The sequence below is a fragment of the Gekko japonicus genome, unplaced genomic scaffold, assembly GCF_001447785.1.
Source record: "Gekko japonicus isolate JY-2015 unplaced genomic scaffold, Gekko_japonicus_V1.1 scaffold2752, whole genome shotgun sequence".
Lineage (NCBI taxonomy): Eukaryota > Metazoa > Chordata > Lepidosauria > Squamata > Gekkonidae > Gekko > Gekko japonicus.
In genome coordinates, this window is record NW_015159792.1 from 56,468 (window position 1) to 76,996 (window position 20,529).

The 20,529-nt window shown below is 43.0% G+C and overlaps 1 protein-coding gene across 1 annotated transcript in view; it reads right to left on the reverse strand.

The window, feature by feature from the left end:
* Positions 1-20,529, reverse strand: part of GPCPD1 (glycerophosphocholine phosphodiesterase 1) — a 57,158-nt gene that overhangs the window by 14,786 nt on the left and 21,843 nt on the right. Inside the window, exons 5-17 of the mRNA XM_015407314.1 lie at positions 19,592-19,667; positions 17,612-17,650; positions 16,641-16,764; positions 15,769-16,018; positions 14,720-14,882; positions 14,221-14,353; positions 12,466-12,520; positions 10,586-10,678; positions 7,860-7,937; positions 3,748-3,787; positions 2,708-2,769; positions 2,354-2,419; positions 540-676 (exon numbers count right to left, since the gene is read on the reverse strand). Of these exons, the coding sequence (XP_015262800.1) occupies positions 540-676; positions 2,354-2,419; positions 2,708-2,769; positions 3,748-3,787; positions 7,860-7,937; positions 10,586-10,678; positions 12,466-12,520; positions 14,221-14,353; positions 14,720-14,882; positions 15,769-16,018; positions 16,641-16,764; positions 17,612-17,650; positions 19,592-19,667 (1,316 nt within the window). The remainder of the gene's footprint in view (positions 1-539; positions 677-2,353; positions 2,420-2,707; positions 2,770-3,747; positions 3,788-7,859; positions 7,938-10,585; positions 10,679-12,465; positions 12,521-14,220; positions 14,354-14,719; positions 14,883-15,768; positions 16,019-16,640; positions 16,765-17,611; positions 17,651-19,591; positions 19,668-20,529) is intronic.

A 20,529-nucleotide genomic window follows, 5' to 3' on the forward strand; every position in this document is an offset into this window, starting at 1 on the left:
CAGACAGCAGCAAGTCCCTTGGCATGCAAACATGATCATTTGAACTTTACCAGATGCACACAATGGATCACTGCACGGTATTGTTTTACTTGCACTGCCATCTGACGACACACTGCCTAACGCCATGGATGAGGGTAGAGATTTCAATGAATATTTCATCATAGATGCCTGCAATGCTGAAGAGGCAGGCAGTATCTGAATCGAAAAAAGATGCTTGCCTCTTCAACAGTGGCAGCATCTGAGGAAGAAGCAACGAAGAAGCCCAGCTTTACTGAACTGTGACTGCGGTTCTCATTTACCGATATCTCACTGGAACACGGAAAGGTTCACTATCAAAACCAGCTGAGGCTCCCAACACTATCCTATTATAGTCTTGAGTTTTAAGACCCAGCCGCCACTGAAACACGCCAACAAGGAGGTGCAGAAAGAGAACCTATTCCCCTTATCATTTGGTGAGAAATCTTATTATTAATACACCAAGCATAATGCTCCACATCAAAAATATATCTGTGACCCATTCTAAAAGTATTATAACTCACATTGTACATATGTCTGCGTCAAATGAAGAAAATATAACCCTCCTGCTTCTGGCCTTTAGTAGAACAGTTTTCAAAATTATATCTAGGAAAACGTTCATGTCGAAGTAGGTTGAAAGATTGCCATCCCATACCCCATCCTGAAAAACAACAGATTTTTAGATATTTAGTATAAATCAGTGGCTAATTCAAGATTAATCTGTACATTTTATAGGCAGAAGTTACTCTATTCCTGTGTAACTATGTACAAGACAGGTCTCTGTGGCCTCTGCTTCCAGTGTAACCCAAAACCCTATGGCCCAGCAAATTCCTCACAAGCAGAATTGTGCGGGCCACAACAACACTATTTCACAGCATTACTACAGTCACTCTGTTCACCAAAGATAATAGCTGACGCCTGAAGGATTCCTCGCTCTTGCTCTGGAGCACTAGGATGTTGGATGGTACAGCAGCTAAAACATCCAAAGCAAGAGTTTTTGATTAAACATTAGGAAGAACTTCCTGACAGAGTGGTTCCTCAGTGGAACAGGCTTCCTCGGGAAGTGGTGGGCTCTCCTTCTTTGGAGGGTTTCAAGCAGAGGCTAGAGGGCCATCTGACAGCAATGCGGATTCTGTGAACTTAGGCAGATCATGAGAGGGAGGGCAGGAAGGGTTGCATCAGTGCTTAGTTCTTGTGGCCCTTTCTTACACGCCCAGGGAAATGCTGATTGCCACTTTGGGGTCAGGAAGCGATCCTGGAGGGTTGGGGTTTTTTTGTTTTGTTATCTGCTGGGCGTGGAACAGCAGTCACTGCGGGTGTGGAGGGGGGAGGTATTTGTGAATTTCCTGCATTGTGCAGGGGGTTGGACGAGATGACCCAGGAGGTCCCTTCCCATTCTATGAGTCTATGATTCTAAGCTTAAACACACAATCTTGGACTCTAAATATTAATTTGTGATGACACAGGGATCTTCCTCCAAGGCAGCTTGTTTACAGATTATGGGATTTTTCTTTTTAATTACCCTCCCTTGGCTCTTTCGCTGGAGTCATCCAGATCCATTTGCTCTGCAGGCACCTGCCTATAATTCACCTGTCTCTGCTGGCAACACACTATGGCCTGATTTGACTACAGCAGCCTGTGACGGGGCAGGCGGCCGGCTCTCCTGACAGGAACCTGTGTGGCAGTTCTAGTCATCCTACCGGTCTATACTCATCTCACCGTGCCAGCAGGTGTGAGAACTACTGCATCCTAACTCTTGGGCTTTCACTACTGCTGCCCCGGTTCTACAGAGCCAATTGCTGGGACTGTCAGCAATGCCCCCAACCCAATGGTTTTTTGAAAGCTTTGCAAAACTGAACTGCCTGGAGAACAAACTGAAAAAGCTGCTGTAGCGTTCCTTCACAAGTTGTGTCACTGCTGTTTTACAGTCTCACCGTCATGACACAGTGTGCAACCTTTGGTGGCAAGCTACCTGAAGTCCCAACTGAACAGGACAAAGGTGGGGTTTAGAAGCATGAGAAAAATAAATAAATCTACTGCTAACAGCCGGACTGGTTGGCTTTCAGTTCCTTCAAACTCTGTTCTACAAAACCGTGTGTCCATACTTTCAGGATCAGTACCTTAGCATTAGATACCCAAATGGCATACTGTGAGGCAAAACTCACTGGGAAAGCTATGTTGGATTTAGGCATACTGTACTGATAACAAGAGAACTTGAAAGACAAGGGACAGAAGCACAGTAGTTAGTCTAGCCAGAATCTATAATTTAGATACTGGAATAAAGGAAATAGATACAAGGCGCTCAGATAAGAAGTATATTAAGAATGTTGCTACTTACCCTTTGCTGACAGATCCATTTTATTTCTATATTAAACCCAACATCTTCAGGAATAGCTTCTAATACCTGGATGGGGAACCGTTACCAAAGAATTATTAACCACCAGTGGTCAAGGGGAAAAACCCAACTCTGCTGAATACACGTCCTTTTGATCTTTGTGATGTGACACTATCAGATAGCTGACAGCTTAACAGTGCAATCATACGCAGAGTAACTCCAATCCAAGATGCCTACTGAAAAAAGATTGCACTCCGTAAATAACTCCAAAACAGCTCCCGTGTTGTCTTGCTTTATTAGTACTCCTACGCTACTTCACAGGTCACATTATATCTAATGGCTGTAGAAGCGACTTACCGTTTGGAGGGGGGGGAAGGGTTGCATATCAGAAGGAGCATTTTCTTCTTCTTTAAATGACTCTAGAAAGACATTGAAAAGTTGCCTTGAAGCAAACCCCTTGAGCGAAAAAACTACACGCTGCAGTCAAGCTTATAGGGTTTCTAAACAGAGTTCTGACCAGTGTGAGCTGAGTTAGTGTGAGCTTGCTCACACATTCTTGTCTTAGCTCAGGAAGGGACGGCTCCGGAGCAAACCGATTTATGCGGGAGCCCGATCGCTCACTCACAGCTTTAATGCCAGTAGCTCACAAAGTAGAATTTTTGCTCACAAGACTCCGCAGCTTAGAGGGAGCATTGGCCCTGACCCTGGCTGCACTCTGAGGCATGCCCTTGCCCTAGCGCTAAACTGTATTGTGGTCTACTGGTAAGTCTAGTGGCCGGGTGCTTCCCTGAGTAGGGTGGGAAAAGAGACCGCAGGAGAGATCTGCATACTACTAACTTGAGCAAGAGGCACGTTCACTTCACCCACGTTTTACTGATCTGTTCTCTGTTCTCCTAGAGGTCCACGAACCATTTATAACTCCCAGCAGTTATTTTTGCCACCGAGCACCCGGGGTGCCTGTGCGGAAGCCCAGCTCCCCTCCCCCACCCACGGCCCAAATGACCTGCTATCTGCTGAACTAGGAAACGTACAATGAAAATTGTACAGAGAGCGCTACCCAGCTGCTCCAGCAGTTTAATTACCATCTTGTTACCAGAGATCTTGATCATGAGGAAAACTGTAACGCGGCGTCTGCTTACAGAGATCTACAAGCATCTGCTCCACGGCATATATACTAGTACGACAGGACATACAGCACTGCAGACTAAAGTACACTGTAGCCTATTCTGAGATCGACATTTTTCTTTGAACGAGCGCCTCCAAATTAAGAGGGATCTCTGTTGTAGCAGGTAAACACTGCAACCCAGCCCTGCTTGAAACATTAACCAGCAGCTTCACTAGGTAGCTCAGAGCCAAATATGCAACGGTTAAGAACAATTTCCATGAATTTTACATACCTCGGCTGTCTTTAGATTTCAAGGCAGTCACATGCGCCAGCTGTAAACAAAAGGTAGATCAGCTTTAAAAAAAAAGAAAAGGTTGTTTGCCAGCAAGTGGTGGGTTCTTCCAAGTGCAGCCCAGATGTTGTCTGAACAGAGGTCACACGCAGGACTCCGAACAAAGCCATGCAAGTGTTTCTGCTGATGTTGAAAGAAAGCTTGCCCCTAGCTGCTACACTCTGTCTGGAAAAACAACGAATAAAGCCCTGCCTGTGACGTCACTCAGGGGCAAATCACTATTCCGACAAGTGGTATCCTACCAAGAACTCAGATGTAGACAGTAACCCAGAGCTTACTAGACATACAAAAGCCAAGCTGCCAGGTCACTACAAATGACTATTCAAAATCTTTTTTGCCTCCAACCACCAGAGAAATCTAGTGCAGCAGACAAACAAACAAACAAACAAAAAGGTTAATGCAGCAATGTACTGAATTTCTCCTGGGAGAGGCACCATATCTTTCCAGGAAAGCAGAATCAGTACCCTGTGAATACAGCCTTGCTCTTCTTGCTTCTATTGTGGGAAACAAGATTCTAGTTCTGCTTCACAGCAATGTATTGAATTTCTGCTGGGAGAGGCACCATATCTTTCCATGAAAGCAGAAGCAGTACCCTGTGAATACAGAAGACGGGACCTTGCTCTCCTCGCTTCTACTGCGGGAAACAAGATTCTAGTTCTGCTTCACAGCTGGCAGGGAAGGAGACCATTCAGCAGAATGCAGCTTTTCCAGAACTGCAAGCTGGTCAATCAGCACTGTGGAAGAAGCCGTCCACGAAGGATTTCTAATTGTTTCATGGCTGTTCCTTCTCCTTTGATACTGCAAGTGTTTCTACTTATTCAAGAGTTCTCACAGGGCCCGTGAACACCAGTGCTTCTGTCCACCCCCAAAGGAATGTTCCAATTTGAATATAATTCATTAAGAACTGACAAGCAATTCTGTAAGATTTCTTAGTAGTCAAATGGATGACACACAGTTTGGGATAAGAACAGATAAAAGTACTTCTTCACCAAAAGAGTGATTAACACATGGAATTCACTGCCAGAGGAAGTGGTGGCGGCTACAAGCATGGACAGCTTCAAGAGGGAATTGGATAAACATGGAGCAGAGGTTTATCAGTGACTATTAACCACAAGGTATAGATAGGAACTCTCAGTCTGGGGCAAGGGATGCTCTGTATAATTCTTGGTGCTTTGGGGGAGGGGGCGCAACAGTGTCCTGGCCCCACTGCTGGACCTCCTGATAGCAACTAGTATTTTTGGCAACTGTGACACAGAGTGCTGGACTGGATGGGCCATTGGCCTGATCCAACATTGGCTTCTCTTCTGTTCTTATGTACCATACCGCTGCTGACAGCTGCCTATTCCATGCCAGATTAACTTCATTGTTATCCCTATTTCAGACAAAGAGAGAAATGCCAACGCGTACCATCTGAGCAGAAATAGCCCGCTGTTGCTGTGACTTTATGCTACCTTCCTTCTCTTCTGGAGTGGCTTTTATCTAAACGAACAACTAATACTGCCAATCCTAGTTCGGTGACTGGCGAGACGGAGAAACTATTTTAAAAAACGAACGGACGGACAGAAATAACAATGACTGACATCGAGATACAGAGGGCTCTTTTTGTAGCAGGAACTCCTTTGCATATTAGGCCACACCCCCTTAATGTAGCCAATCCTGCAAGAGCTTACAGAGCTCTTCTTACAGGAGCTACTGTAAGCTCTTGGAGGATTGGCTACATTAGGGGTGTGTCGCTTAATATGCAAATGAGTACCTGCTACAAAAAGAGCCCTTTGACTAATTTGTCTTATTCATGTCAACAGAAGTTCATGCACAGTTTTTTTTAAGGTTCTAGCAGTCCAAATATTTTTTAGGATCAGTTACAATGGCATACATTGGTAAATTAGTGACAAAGCACTTTGCCTTGCATGTAAGAGACCCCAGGTTCAGTGACTAGTACTCCCGCTTAAAGGCTTCAATGGAAAGGACATGTACGGGCCAAGACCCTGGGCATCCAGCATGGTGTAGTAGTGAAGAAGACTGCTGGACTAAGGACCTGGGAGACCCAGGTTCACACCCCTGCTCTGCCACGGAAGCCTACTAGGTGAGATCTTAGGCCAGTCACACAGCCTCAAGCCTAACCCCTCTTCACAAGATTGCTATTGTGAGGGTAAAACAGAGGAGAGGAGGGAACACTGCAAGCCACTTTATGCCCCCACTGAAGAGGAAGGTGGGTATAAATGAAGCGAGCAAGCTAGTGCAAGAACAGACCTCACTGGGCTAGCTGAACCAAGCGGAGCTCTTCCACCAGGCGTATGAGTAGGAGCCGCCACTACCATCACCATTATTCCATCTTCACCTGGCCCTGGAGGAGGGAACATCAGCGTTTCCCTGGAGCAGATGATGCTGAATAGTTGAAATACGCCATCTGCGAAATACCATGTTGAACACCTAGAGCACTTTAGTCAATAACTTGTTAAAAATGTTTTGTACTGTTGGGATTTTAAATGGTTTTAATTATGTTTTATATTGGCGTTTGCCTCCATGTAAGCCGCCCTGAGCTGAGCCCGCATTGTGGGGAGGGGGGGGTATAAATTGAATAAAATAAATAAATAAATAAATAATAAAAATTCCAGCTGAAGAAGAGTTAGTTTTTATACCCTACTATTCTCTATCGTAAGGAGTCTCAAAGCAGCTTACCATCACCTTCCCTTCCTTCTCCCCACAACAGGCGACTTGTGAGGCAGGTGGGGCTGAGAGAGTTCTGAAAGAACCGTGACTGGCCCCAGGTCACCAAGCAGGCATCATGTGGAAGAGTGGGGAATCAAACCCGATTTTCCAGATTACAGTCCGCTGTTCTTAACCAGTACACCATGCTGGCTCCGGTGTAGAACAGCTATTGGCTGGAAGTTGGCCAGATAGAACATATCATATTCTTCCAATTTAAGAAGTTATATTGGTTACCAGTAGTTGCTTGGCCTCAATTCAAGAAGCTGGTTATTGCCTAAGATACCCTACGTGACCCTAACCTAAGATACTTAAGGGAATGCCTTCTCCTAGGTGAGCATCCTCTATACTCTGCTGTCATCTGAAGAGATCCTGCTTAGTATTCTTTCCTAACCACAGAGGCGGAACTGTTGCCACAAAGAAGGACTATTCTGAACCGGCATCAGCCTTCTGGTATTTTCTTTCAGAAGGAGGCAACAAAGATCCAGCCCATTCAGGTTGTCAGGAGGCTAGATCGAACCTTCTCCCTGTTTTGACAGCAATTTGGGTCAGACTGATCCAGTTGGCAGGAAACGGCTTCTGTTTATATGGTGCTGCTATTGATTGCTTCAGAGGGGTAGCTGTGCTGGTATGTGGTAGAAGACCTGGATTCAAGTCCGGTAGCACCTTAAGAGAACACCAAGGTTTCTGGGGAATGAGCTTTCGAGAGCCAAAGCTCTCTCTTCATCGGATGCAGAGGTCATTTTGGGGGGGATCGCAGTTCCCCCCGGGGTGAGGTGTGGGGGGGCGGGGCACAAGACGAAGCCACACCCCCTGCTTCCGGCCGCTCCGCTTCCAGCCCTCATTCAGTCAGGAGGAGGCAGAAGAAGAGGGAGGGTAAGTTGCTTCCTCCCCGTCTCTCCCCACCCCTGCCTGCCTGGGGCCAGGGAGGGCCTTGGCGGGGCTATCTCGCACTCCCGCCGGCCTTGCAGGTCCACCGCCGGGCCTTATGATGTCAGGGTGTGTGGCATATGCTAATGAGATGCTAATGAGTTCCCCTAGCCCTTTTTCTATGAAACGACCCCTGATCGGATGTATTTGATGGAAGGGAGCGACTCTCATAAGCTTATATATCATTCCCCCCCCCCCCAAGCTTTCTGGTCTCTAAGGTGCTACTGGACTAGAATCTAGGTCTATCAATTGCTTTTACTGATCTGGTTTTAGGAGGTTTAACATTTGTCTTTCATGCTTTAATCACTGGTTGCCTTGAGAACCAGTATGAGGGCAAAGGGCAGGAGAGACATTTTGAGCACAAATATATCTAAGATTACGCTTTTTGGAAAACACAGATCAGTCTAGTACGTTACCTTTAATAACTGCAGCTGGGCAAATGTCAGCTCTTTCACCGCGATCTCAAACAGCTCCAATGGATCAGTTTCATCTTTCTTTTAAACAAAGGGACAGAAAGATTAGGTTAGAAGCAGCTGGGAATTCTCTACGCAAATTCAAGCTCACCTATTCTCCATCCCTAAAAAAAGGGGGGCTCTGTCCATGAATTTGCCTTAGGGGTATACAACAGGGTACCATATTCCACATCCACCCCCTTATCCCAGCACAGCCACCTAGGAGCTTGAAGTTTCTATTCCTTTCCCTTAGCTCGACCCATGGATGGTGTGAGGGGTTCTGTGACCCAAGCCTCTGACAATACCAATATAATAGGCAGGGCAAAGCTGATTCACTCTCCTGTCCCCCTGCCAATGAAAGGTTTCTCCTCCCACTCGCACTGACAATAGCACTAGGCAAGCGACCGCTAGCTGTACTTCTGTTCCTTCAGCCTTGTAACAGCAGTAAGCATCAATGATACAACCCATCCGCCTGAAGGGAAGCATCCATTTTTTTTTAAAGATCAGCAAGACTGTACAGGAGTGCCCCTATGTATGCCTTATACATACGCAGTAAAACCTGCTGTCTTCTAGGTGAAAAATTCTTCTAAGTAGTTAAGTTTCACAAGGTTCCTGGCTTCCCATTCCAAATTGGAAGCATTTTTATTTCCCCAAATGGTTGCATATTTAAGTTTCAGATCCCATACAGACAAATGGTGATTTGCCATAACAGCCTCTGGCTCAGGGGTAGCCTGCGTGCTGACCAGTGGCATGCCAGACCATTTTGCTTCCCAAGCAGGCCCAATTTTCCACCTGAGGGACTAAGGCAAGCTCCCCCCCTTCCCCCCCCCCGGTACTGGCACTCAGCTAGGTCCCAGTGTTTCCGGCCAAGTACAACCTTCCTGGGTCTTCCCCATTGCTCTCTATAGTTTGCCAACTCACCAATATCTTAATAGACAGTATAATGTGGAGGGTTTTGGCACTTGGGCCCAACAAATTGCCTACCTCTGCTCTAGCATTCTGATTTCCTGAAGGCACAATATTTGAAAGCCACTGCGCCTAAAAAAATATCAAGGAAATATTCTCTTTTCTTGTCCTACCAATAGGAGGAAAAAGCTGTCCCAAATGAAATTCTATAGTTCTATTCTATCAAAATTCAGTGCTAGACAGTAGTAAAACACACAAAGGTGTAGTAACCGGGGATTGTTTTGCTTTTTAGCTGTCTATTTTGTGTTTACTTCCTTGCAGAAGCCTAGTAATTAGTTTCTTGAGCTTTGGGAAGCACAGATAAGGCCACCTGCAGACCATTAGATTCTGTGGCCTAGCACTGACATTAAGACCACCACCTTCTTTTTACTTATTAGGAATGGCCTTGGACAGCTGAAGCTGATTGGGGCTCCATTGCAATGGCCGAGAATGTGAATGTCAATTAGTTCAGCTTTCAATTATATTTGTCAAATACTTTATTTACATATGTCAAACTCCCTGACTGGGTTTATTGCGATCAGGTGAACCTGGTTGCTAGGTCTAATTGATAATTAGTACCTATGGTCAGCAATGCTCCCTCTAAGCTGTGGAGTCTTGTGAGCAAGAATTCTATTTGGGGAGCCACTGGCATTAAAGTTGTGAGCGAGCGATTTGGCTACTGTATAAATTAGCTTGCTCTGGAGCCCTCCTTCCTGAGCGAAGACAAAAATGTGTGAGCCGGAGGCTAAGAAGCTGTGAGCTAGCTCACACTAACTCAGCTTAGAGGAAACACTGATGGTCAGGTGTTCCCAGAAGTGGTTAAAAATGAAATATTTCCCTATCTTCTTTGTCTAGCCTTAGACACTTAGCTGGTTATGCTATAGGGTGCTATTGTTATTCCATTTGGAAACCCTGAAACTCTGCCGGATGAACTGAGATTCTTCTGGTCTGCCTTTTGAACTTCTGTAAGCTGACTGTTCTTTGTTTGTGCTTCAAGAATTGTTTTTGGACAGCTGGTGCTGTAACGAGCAAGGTAATTTAGTTAGAGATATTAGAAACCTTTTTTATTTTCTGTTCACATAGTGTGTTGGGTATTGCTTTGCACCACAAATAAAACTTTTTAGTTACATACCTGCTTGGTGTGTTTTTGTCTAGGGTTTGCTGCGGCTTTTCCAGTGCCTTTTGGCCTTACCAACATTGTGTGTGTGTGTTTGTGTGTGTAACTTCGGACTCTCGGGAGAGGGCATGGATTTCTCCATAATGTCCTAAAGGAAGCAGGTATGTGCTTTGGCTTGTGCTTTGCATTCCTGGACGAAGCAAGCCTGGTGGAAGCCTCCTGTGGGGTCTAGGAGCAAAAGTGACTTGACTCCTGGTTTTGTTAATATTAGTCTAGTGTGCTCTGCCCGTCAGGGGTTCCAGCCCAACCTCCCAGCGGGTTGGCATGGGAGTGTTTGAGGTCTGATGATAACTGCCAGGTAGCAGCACTACAACAGGTCATCAAATCAGTGCATGGACAGGAAGATGTTTTTGCATCATGCTTTTAAGAATTTACTCTAGGAAAGCCCAGGTGAGAAATTTATTTATCTCTCTGCATTGGTGGCTTCAATGTAATGTAATGGAAGTAACTGCAATTATTTTCATTACATTAAAACCACCAATGTCAGTTTGAGTTATCAAACAATTTTACAGGCTACCCGAAGAAGCTTTAGGCAAGTAAGTTTGCACAGAGAAGCAAAATCACATACCTTTTTCATGGCAATACAGCAAGTAAGATCATGATATATTATGGGAACGTGATCCTTAGAAAGATGTACATCGAATTCCACAAAGGCTGCTCCCTAAGGAGATTGAGACATGGTTTTAAAAATTACATGAAGATGTGCCTAGTTTACACTCAATTTGTATTTATACTCTGTGTGATATTTTTCAGAATTCCTTGGAACAAGTTTAAGCATTCAATGCCAAATGTAAAGATTTTTCAGAACAGAGCTTTCCTGACCTAATTCCCACCTAATAACCGATTCCAAAGTTCATGAATAACTTCTCTCTCACCCCCACCCAAACCTATAGTAGTACTTCCTGAACTTATTGCTCCATCTTTAATTATATACAGAGAAGGCCCGGCTACTTATCCTCCTGCTTCGTCCTCATTCCCGAACGGAATGAGGATCGAAGCAGAGGGCGGGGTGAAGAAGGGGGCGGGGCTTCACCACGTGACCGCCCCGCCCCCTAGAGGTTCTCTTCCGGAGCTCCGTACCTGAGAGCTCCCCCCCGACTAGAGCCCTGATTATATACATGAACAAAGGAATTATAGGCTATTTTGGCCTCAGACTCGCACGTTGGATGGTTATAGACCACTTATTTCCAGCTTTACTAAAAACGACCCTGGCTATTGTTTCTGTATGTATGTCAAATCAAACCTCCCCCTAAAATTACTCTTCCCATTGACATGAGAGGGTTTTTCAAGAGTAAGATCATATTAACTGACCCTCAATGGCTTGGTTTAGCCCCAAAAGAAGGTGCTCAGTTTATACCGAGTACACACCTAGTGCCAGGCACAAGCCAGAATGTTAGCACTTACATGTCACAAAAGAGATACATTTGAGACTAACTGTGGTTAATAAACCAACCTCAACCGTGGTTTCAAATCCTAGCTTGATTAGCCCTAAGTACAGCAAGAAGAGTGGCACATGTTCAAGACAATCGCCCTGACCACATTTTGTGGATGATGTCTACTGAGTCACTGTATGAACAGTCATGGAGCACATTATCATCTTTGCTCAGCACATGCCTTCTGGTGATTCTGAGACCATTTGTGGGCTTTTTTCTGTGGCTGTTCCAAATTAGAAGGTCTCCACCTCTCTTAAAAGTTTCAGAAGGTTTGTAAAACAGAACTCATTAGAAGAACTATTTGGCTGCTTAAGAGGATTTGCTTTCGGATGGATGTCTTGAATTTTAAAGTTTTTTCCCTGCTGATTGTTTTAATTTTGTTTTTAGAATTAGGTTTTTATACTGTTTTCACTGCTGTAGGTAAGAGCATTCTGAGAGGGAGACAAGATTATAAATGTTTTAAACAACTATCTTAGCCTTTTCTCCTAAAATATTCATACCCAAATACTCATTTATCATTTCTCTTGCATATTCCCAGTCAGGATCAAGCTGCAAAAAAGCACTTTGCACGCTGCCACAACAGAATTTCCAGGTTAATATGCAACTTTAGGGTTGTACCCTTTGAAGAAACATAGAAACACAGAAACATAGAGCTGGAAGGGTCATCTAGTCCAAACCCCTGCACAATGCAGGAAATTCACAGCTACTCCCGCCCCACACACACTCTATGCCCAGAGGTATACAAGTTTAAAGATTTCTCCACTGAAATTATTCACACCTGTAAACCTTGAAATGTAGAACAGTTCTCTTTTTTCAGTTATAAATAAGGCAAATATGGGGGGATAGCAATTTCAGTGCAAGTATAAACGTAGAACTAGCATAAATCCCTATGATAAAAAAAATTCCTTAGTTCTATAATATGAATGGAGAATACCTTTTCTACATGGTTCTCTCCACAAGATGCTCATAGGTATTAACATGAAAAAACAAACCAAGGTATATATTACACACATACATGACTAGCTGCGTTCTTTAAAGAAGCAACTGTATTCTCTCGAAGTTTAGCAAGCCTAGGAACAAAAGAAAGTTTTAAGAAGTCATAAAGTCACAAGTTCATTTACAACTGAAACAGCTAACAGTCATGATGACAACTAGGTAGCAACCCTCCTTGCAACTCAAATGGTAACAAACCCCTTACCTATATAAACCAATATCAAACTTTTACATGCCAAGTGGATGATGACTCTTACACCCAACGGAGTTTAAGCCATACCTATAGCACACAGTATTCATGACTGCATCTTAATTATAATGCAGCAGAATTTTCACACCCAAGGCTACTTATTTCCAATATCTTTTAACAACTGCCATGTACAGGAACACGCAAAGCTGCCTGCTGCCCTTAGGGTACGTGACTCCATATCAATTGAACAGAGATCTCCCACCCCCCAGAATAATTCCATAACCACAAATTCCAAAAACCTGCAAGTACTATTTGACAGCACTTTTAAATCCTATTGGTAATATCTTGTTGCTGTAAAACAGCACTTGGGCATTTGGGGGTTGATCTTTCATGGCATTCAGCTCAAAAAGGTTTTATGTTCATTCCATTGACACAGGGTCAAGTCTACCAAAAGTCTGCTTTTACTATTTTGGCTGCTACAGTAGTTGAGAGGCCACTTCCATCATTCTACCTAAAGTGGTCCTCTGGCTCGGTAGAGGTAGCTGCTAAAACCAAGGCACATGTGCTAGGTATTAAGGAGAAGCAACAGCCACAATTCAAGGCAAAGTTGAAAAACTGCAGGTGGAAAACTGACAAGCGCGGGTGAAAGCTGGCGATCTTTTATTTATTTAATTATTTACATTTCTATCCCGCCCTCCCCGGAGGCTCAGGGCGGCTTACAAGGCATGTCGCCAATAAAACAATAGAACAGTACAAATATTAAAAATACATCGCAGTTTTGGTGCTCCTCTAAACCACTTCCAAAGATAAGATTCCTAAAAGCAAGATGGCTGTCCCCTAAAACGTCCCATTCTCACCCAAGATGCCCGCATCATGATGGCCATATACAAATCATGGGGTGTTGATGGTACAATGGTGGCGGCGGCTCCTATTCAAAAGCCTGGCGGAAGAGCTCCGTCTTGCAGGCTCTGCGGAACTGTGCTAGGTCCCGCAGAGCCCTGATCTCCTCTGGGAGCTCATTCCACTAGATAGGAGCCGCCACCGAAAACGCCCTATTCCTGGTCATGACAAGTTTGATGGACCGGGGGGCCTGGAACGTCCAGTAGATTTTGATTCCCCGACCGTAGTGCTCTTGGGGGAACATGTGGGGAAAGGCGGTCCCACAGCAGCCCCCAGTGCTTGAGATGCAAATGGGATCACGGCTAATCAAGCCCATGTTCTGCATGTCAAAGTGTTCCCGGTTCCATAACCAGCACTGCCACTTAAAGGACTTCTGGCATCAAGTGCAAGGAAAGGCCTCCGCGTGATACTCTGAAGGGCTGCTGTGAGGTGGGGCAGACAATATGGGCTAAGATGAATCAATGATCTAGCTCAGTACAAGGCACCCTATGTGTAGACACACACATGCAGACACGCTCATACATGCATGTATTCAGACTCCGTTCTCTGCTACTGCTGTAACACCCAGAGAGCTTTGACTGTGTATACGATTGTTACATTCCAGCTGTGGTGTTGCATGCACAAGGTAGCTACTGTAGTTCTTTCTTTCTTTTTTTTAATGATTAACATTCAAGCATTCAGACTTACTTGGTGGTAGTTGTAGAGTTTCCTGCACCTCGATGTCCAACATCTAGCCCTCCTCTTGGTTTCCAGTATTTGGAAAACGAAGCTTGCATATCACACAAGTATCCCTGAATTGGCTTAATAATTATATAGTCAACTACAAAAAAGAAAAGCAAATACAACTTGGTCATCAAGTCCTTCTGGTTTTATTTAAAAATATAGTACTTTATCTTTTCACTTAGTTCAGAGCAACACCATCGACTGAAATGCTAAAGAGGCAAAGACAAAATAGGCATGTTTTAAAATATGCCATTTGCGATACCCTCAGGCTGCAATCCTAGGCAGTTACTTGGGAGCAAGCCATTGAATTCATTGGAACTTCCAAATACACATGCATAGCATTGCGCTGAAGATACCTTTCATAAAGCATTAATTCTGACTGCATGCACCATTTCCCCGTGAAATTCTTTGTTCAGCTTATGGCTCTTACTTACGTTAACACTATTTCTGCAATTAAGCATACCTCTAACTTTTCCGATGGTTTTTCGTGAAATTCTGTTCATGATAGGAAGCGTGAGAAGACCACAACTCCTTCCCAGTTCTGCAATTGTGGAGGACAGCAAACACGCAGAGCCCACATGGCCCGGAAGGGCATCTCCTTGTATCACAGCTTCACTAAGATCTTCCTGAAAATGCAGTGTCGGGATATTTAGAGGATTGCTCTATTCACAAACCCAGCACCTCTCTGTACCTCAGCCTGGCCCCTCATTTGCAGATAAACAGCAAAACTACGTGGAACCTTAAAAGCCCTAGGTCCATTTTCAAGTCAAAGTTTTTATCATCTACTTACAAACTCACCTGCTGCTACTGTGCATATTAGTATGTTGGACATGTGACCTTACAATTAATAAATTATGTTAAGCTTATGCCACAAATTCACTATTATCCTTGTCAGTGCTGAGAGAGCTAAAATGCAAAATTAAATCCCCCCCCCCATCTTGTATAGAAGCATTCAAGGAAAGGAGGAAGGAGACCAGAGACTGGTTATAGTATTATTGGAGTTTTGTTTCTTGGTTCAGGCGCTTTACCCATCTGGATCCTGAGCCTCAGGTTTTATATGTTTATAAGAATACTTTGTCAAGTGGAGACCTTTACAAGGCAATGGCAACAGAAACAAGGCATGATCTCAGTATGGATTTCAGTAGTCAGAGAATGCAGGATCCTGACTTCACTAGAGAACTTGGGTTCAATAACCAGGATAGCAGTGGTGCCCTAAAGGAACAGATTTCCCCAGTATCACTTGGGTGGAAAGGGAGAGAGAGAAGTCTGAACAAGTCAGTGCCTTCTGTTAAAGTTTCCATCACTGATCAGATGAACCTCAAAGCTTATTTTGGTGAAGTCTGCTCCCCTCCCCTTTCTTCTCCCACTCTGACTTTCTTATCTATTAATAGTTTTTAACACAGCTGGGACCCTGATATATGTGATCAATGTGGCAAATAATAATATACTCAAAGAAGACCCAAGTAGCAAGCAAGCAGACCAAAAAAACCCCCCACCAGAGCAGGCCCTCACCTCAAAAAAATCAAAGATTAATTCCAGATTGTCTGGCTCCATAGTAAGGATGCTGTATTCGGTCCATCGGTCGGGCTGTAAGGCGTAGCCACATTCCGGCTGAGAATGCCGGGACTGGAATTCGGTGTCACTTATTACGGAGATCTCGAGCGTGTTGGCCATTTTCTGCTGAAGCGTAGGAGACAGTCTGTCATCATCGTCGTCGTCATCTTCTCCCTCCTCCTCCAAACCTTCCAGAGTGAGTTTCACCCTATGTCACAGGGGGAGAAAAAGCAAAGTCAGATGCTACACAAGGTTTGGGACTTCAGTGACAGCAATGATGGCTGCAGAACACTGTACCATCAGAGTTCAACTGGTATGTCAGGCTTTTGATGACAAAACTGAGTAGCAAATGTAGTGCTCATCGACTCCTTACAGATCTGCAGATTACACGTGACTCTGCCTTATAATCAATCAGGCCATCGATTCATCAAAGTCAGTACTGTCTACTCAAACTGGCAGCATCTCTCCAGGGTATCTGGTAGAAATCTTTCACATGACTAATACCTGATCTTTTTAACTGGAGATGCCAGGGATTGAACCCCAGGGACCTTGTGCACGCAAAGCAGATGATCTACCACTGAGCCATCTCCCCCCCCCCCAAACATGATGTATATTACCTGTCTATTTTGCCAACCCCTATTTAAAACAGCATTTATTGAGGTAAACCCAATCTCTAAGAGCCTTGACCCTTGAATCAGATCCCATTAAAAAAATCTGAATTCTCCAGAACTACATCAATATAGACTATCACATCCAAATACTGCTACAATGCTGAAATACGGAATCTAACATAAATAACAAATGGAAAAGCTGTACTTGCTTGATCATACCTAAATCTAGACTTTTTAAATTTTTTCTTAGTTATAGATACAGGTTGTTTTTCAGAAAAATGGAGACGCAGTCGTATTTCTGTCTGACATGTCAGCCACCCAGAATCGATACTTTCCACTCCATCTGACAAAAGAGAAACAAGGATTATAGCACTCAGTACGATACACTCCAGCAGCTTACATCCCATGTGACATCAAACCACATCTCGCTGCGACACAGACAAGCACAACTCCTCCCCCTCCCTCCAGCAGCATAATGCAATTGGAAATGTTTAGTTATGCTTTTGTGGCAAGCTCACAGTTGCAGCAAATTATTGTGTGCACACAGCCTGCAAGCTAGAATTGCAAAAAACACCCAAACGCACCCCAATTTCTTTCAGATTGCAATCCTGGTGCTGCTAGATGGCATGACTTAACCAATAAAGTAAAATTGACCCAGAGAAGTTAAACAAACAAACAAAAAACCCTGTTTACCATCTTCCACAACCCCATCCTTTGTATATTCCTGAACCTTAATGAGGGCAACTGCTCTGTGATGTTTCATGCATCCCACCTACTAGTATGTTTCTTGGTTTGTTTGGTTTGGTAAGTAAATTGCAATTTGCATTCTATTTTTATTCTTAGTTGCACTGGAAGGGAAACCGAAATTACCATACAAGCATACTTGCTAAATCTTTAACACTTTTTTCCCCTTGGCAGCTGGTAAGGCTTTCCATTTCAGTGACACACTGGGATCTGTTCGACTCCTACACCAGTTTAGCACAGTATACATTTTTGTTTAGACACAGTCACAAGAATTGTGATCAGGTCATAACAATAACGCCATGAAACACGGCCTCTACTCAGCCAGTCTTAGCTTTGTATAGCTTGAAATATAATCCTATACCTGCATTCTAAATATTTCGGAATGATCTCTTGCTACAATGCAGAAGATGGTAACACACTCAAATATATGAGCAAACGCGACTTACCACAGATTCCAAAGTATCCATCATCCAGAGAATAATCCTCTAAAATTGAACAGACAAACTGTGAGAGGGGTTCATAGTAATGCATCACACAATCAAACATTGGCTTAACAGCTGCACCTTTATACTAATGACTAACTAAATGAGAAAGAAAAAGATAAGCATGTTTATTGCAATGTATGGACCCAAGCTTTGTTCTCTAAGTATTATTCCCACAAATGCTTAGCAAGATATAATGCGCTTCTCCAAGCTGAGCTACATAAACTGGAAAAAGACATGACATTTTGAGTCTGTTATGTTCAGATGTCGCGCTACAAGGATAGTGCTAGGTTACCAATGTATTTTAGTCTGCCCGCTAACAAGAAATCTGTTTTCATAACACAATTCCAGTTTAGAACAAAGAGCTGGTGGTTACTGACAATTAAAAATACTTATCTCCTCTTTCCCCCTTTCTTGGAAAGAAACTATCTCATGCTATAAAAGTGTAAAAAAAATTGAAAGCTTTAAACATGAAGCAAACTCAATAGAACAAAGCATATTTGAAACAAAACATTTTAATATCTAATGCTAAAAGTTAGTTTTTGTTTATTAATTCCAAGAGTTATTTTTAGATTATTAGGTCTGACCCTCAACATGTAGCAGAAGGACAGATTTCCTTCTAGAACTGTGTAAAGCTTCAGTTGGGAATACTCCTGAGGACCTCAATCCTGTAAGCACTGGTATAATTGATCTTTCCTAGATCAAAGGGACTACTGAAAAGAGCCAGAATATAAAGCTAGTTTAAAAACAAAACGAAGCAAAGTGTTTGCAGTACAATGACTAGGAAAAAAATTCAAAGCAATGTAGGTTTCCATTTAAGTAGTTTATTAATTCATCTAGAGAAGACAAGGGCACATGCCCTCTTGAAAGTCGGTGGACCCCAAATACATGGGCACCAGAGACATCTCTGACAGCGATGTTTGTCAGATTTTATCTATAGAAAGTCAATCAAGAGCCATTTAATATATTACTTCACAGTGAGCCTCTACCTGAATTTAAACTGCATTAGTATCAGACACATTTAAAAGTATGGAATCTAGACAAGGTGAATGTGTTTGATTACTGAGCCTGAATACTGAGGGGGAACAGAACATTCTTACTCAAAATTAATTAGCAAGACATGCATAATTTCCCCCCTAAAAATTAGGCAGCAAAATTTAGGCTGCCACCCTCAATGTCTTCATTTGAAGTCCATTCTACTAAGTGGGTGAAATGAATTTCCAAATAGCATGCTCAAGCAGAAATAACGCATAATAAAAAGGGCATTTAGCTGTAGTAGAACTGCCAATAACTATCTTTTTAGCACAGGTGTTTCATGGAAAACAAACAGCAAGTAATTTCAGATCACTTTATAAAACCAGGGGAGAGAGGAAGAACATTAATTTATACATTCAAATGTTTCAGCTTTCACTCATCACAAATTAGCAGAAAATGTAAATTCCTAAGCCTTTAATATTTACAAGTTTAGTATAATGTTTCAGGGGAAATAAAGTATCAAGTCTTCAAGTAAAAAAAAAAGATGGAAAAGGTGGTACTTAGCAATTGCTTATGTGCAATTATAGTTCCCAGTACAGAAAAATGGTCTACAAAATTATTCATGGATTCTTGTCTCAAAAGAACAATGATTGCTGTTAACACTGCAAAAACCACACATTCACTACTGGCTAATCAAAATCTGACAACCCTGTTAAAGATGGGTATGACAAAGCCGCAAAAGCAGTAACTGCTCAATAAATTAAGTTGATGAAGCTTTTCACTATTTTATCTAAAAGGCCTAGACAATTTTGAGTGTAATGCCCACGTTATGCTAAAAGACAGGTACATTTATAGTCAAGCTGCATTTACTTTAATTCTACATAATATCATCAACCCCCACTAAATTGTTGTGTTACATATTAGTAGTCTTATGCATATGCCTCAAACAGATGCAGTTGGTTCCCATACCTAAAGGGGTTATTGATCGTGGTTGTAGATGGGTCTCCCACTTGTGAATTATGACTTGGCAAGGACCATCGGTAGTCTGTAATTTAAAAGTTAAATGTCTGCAGTAATTTTACTTTCAGATTTTTTTTTCTTAAACCCGTGATGCCATTTCAATGCTTTGTGAATTTACTTTCCTTATACACCTTTTAAAATCCACAGACTGGGCTGAAATCATACCATCTGCAACATAACTGTTGATGCTCCGGAGTGCTTCTGTTTCTCCCTAAAACTTACTTGAGAAAAACTAACCAAAAATTAAAATTACCTGATCTACAACACTTACAAGCTCTGGTCAGTATACTTTTTCACACAAGTTTTAGTCATATATCTGCACGCTTATTCTTTGAACAGGGGCTATTCTTTTATTTTTTTAAATCAGCCATCAAAATTCCTGTAAAAAAGAATATCAGACCTAACTGATGGGTAACTTAATGCATGACAAACTTCTGGAATCACTAATCACACAAAAAAATTGAACGAAATACTGAAAACATAGTTCTGGATTCAAAGGAACCCTTCCACATGCGGAGGGGGCTTTCTGTTCATGGAACAGCTTCTTTTACACCAGAACATTGTGCAAGAAAAGAATACAAATCCAAAGATGAGGTTGTTTGCACAACAGCTGCTACAGCCAGAAACATTAGAGCCACTACCGAGCCTACCCGCAACACTGTGTGGACTCCTATGCCAATGTAAGCAGAATTATGCTGGCCGCTATTCTCCTTCCACCTGTGATTCTTTGGACACAAGCCACTGCTTTAAAGGCACAGCAGAAAGCAGGAGACCCACGGAACACTGAAAGTAACTCTAATAAGGAATGAAATTAGATGGCTCGTACATTCAGTTCTTGGTTGATGGGACAGAACTCATGGGGAAATTGTGAAAGAGGAGGAAAGAGT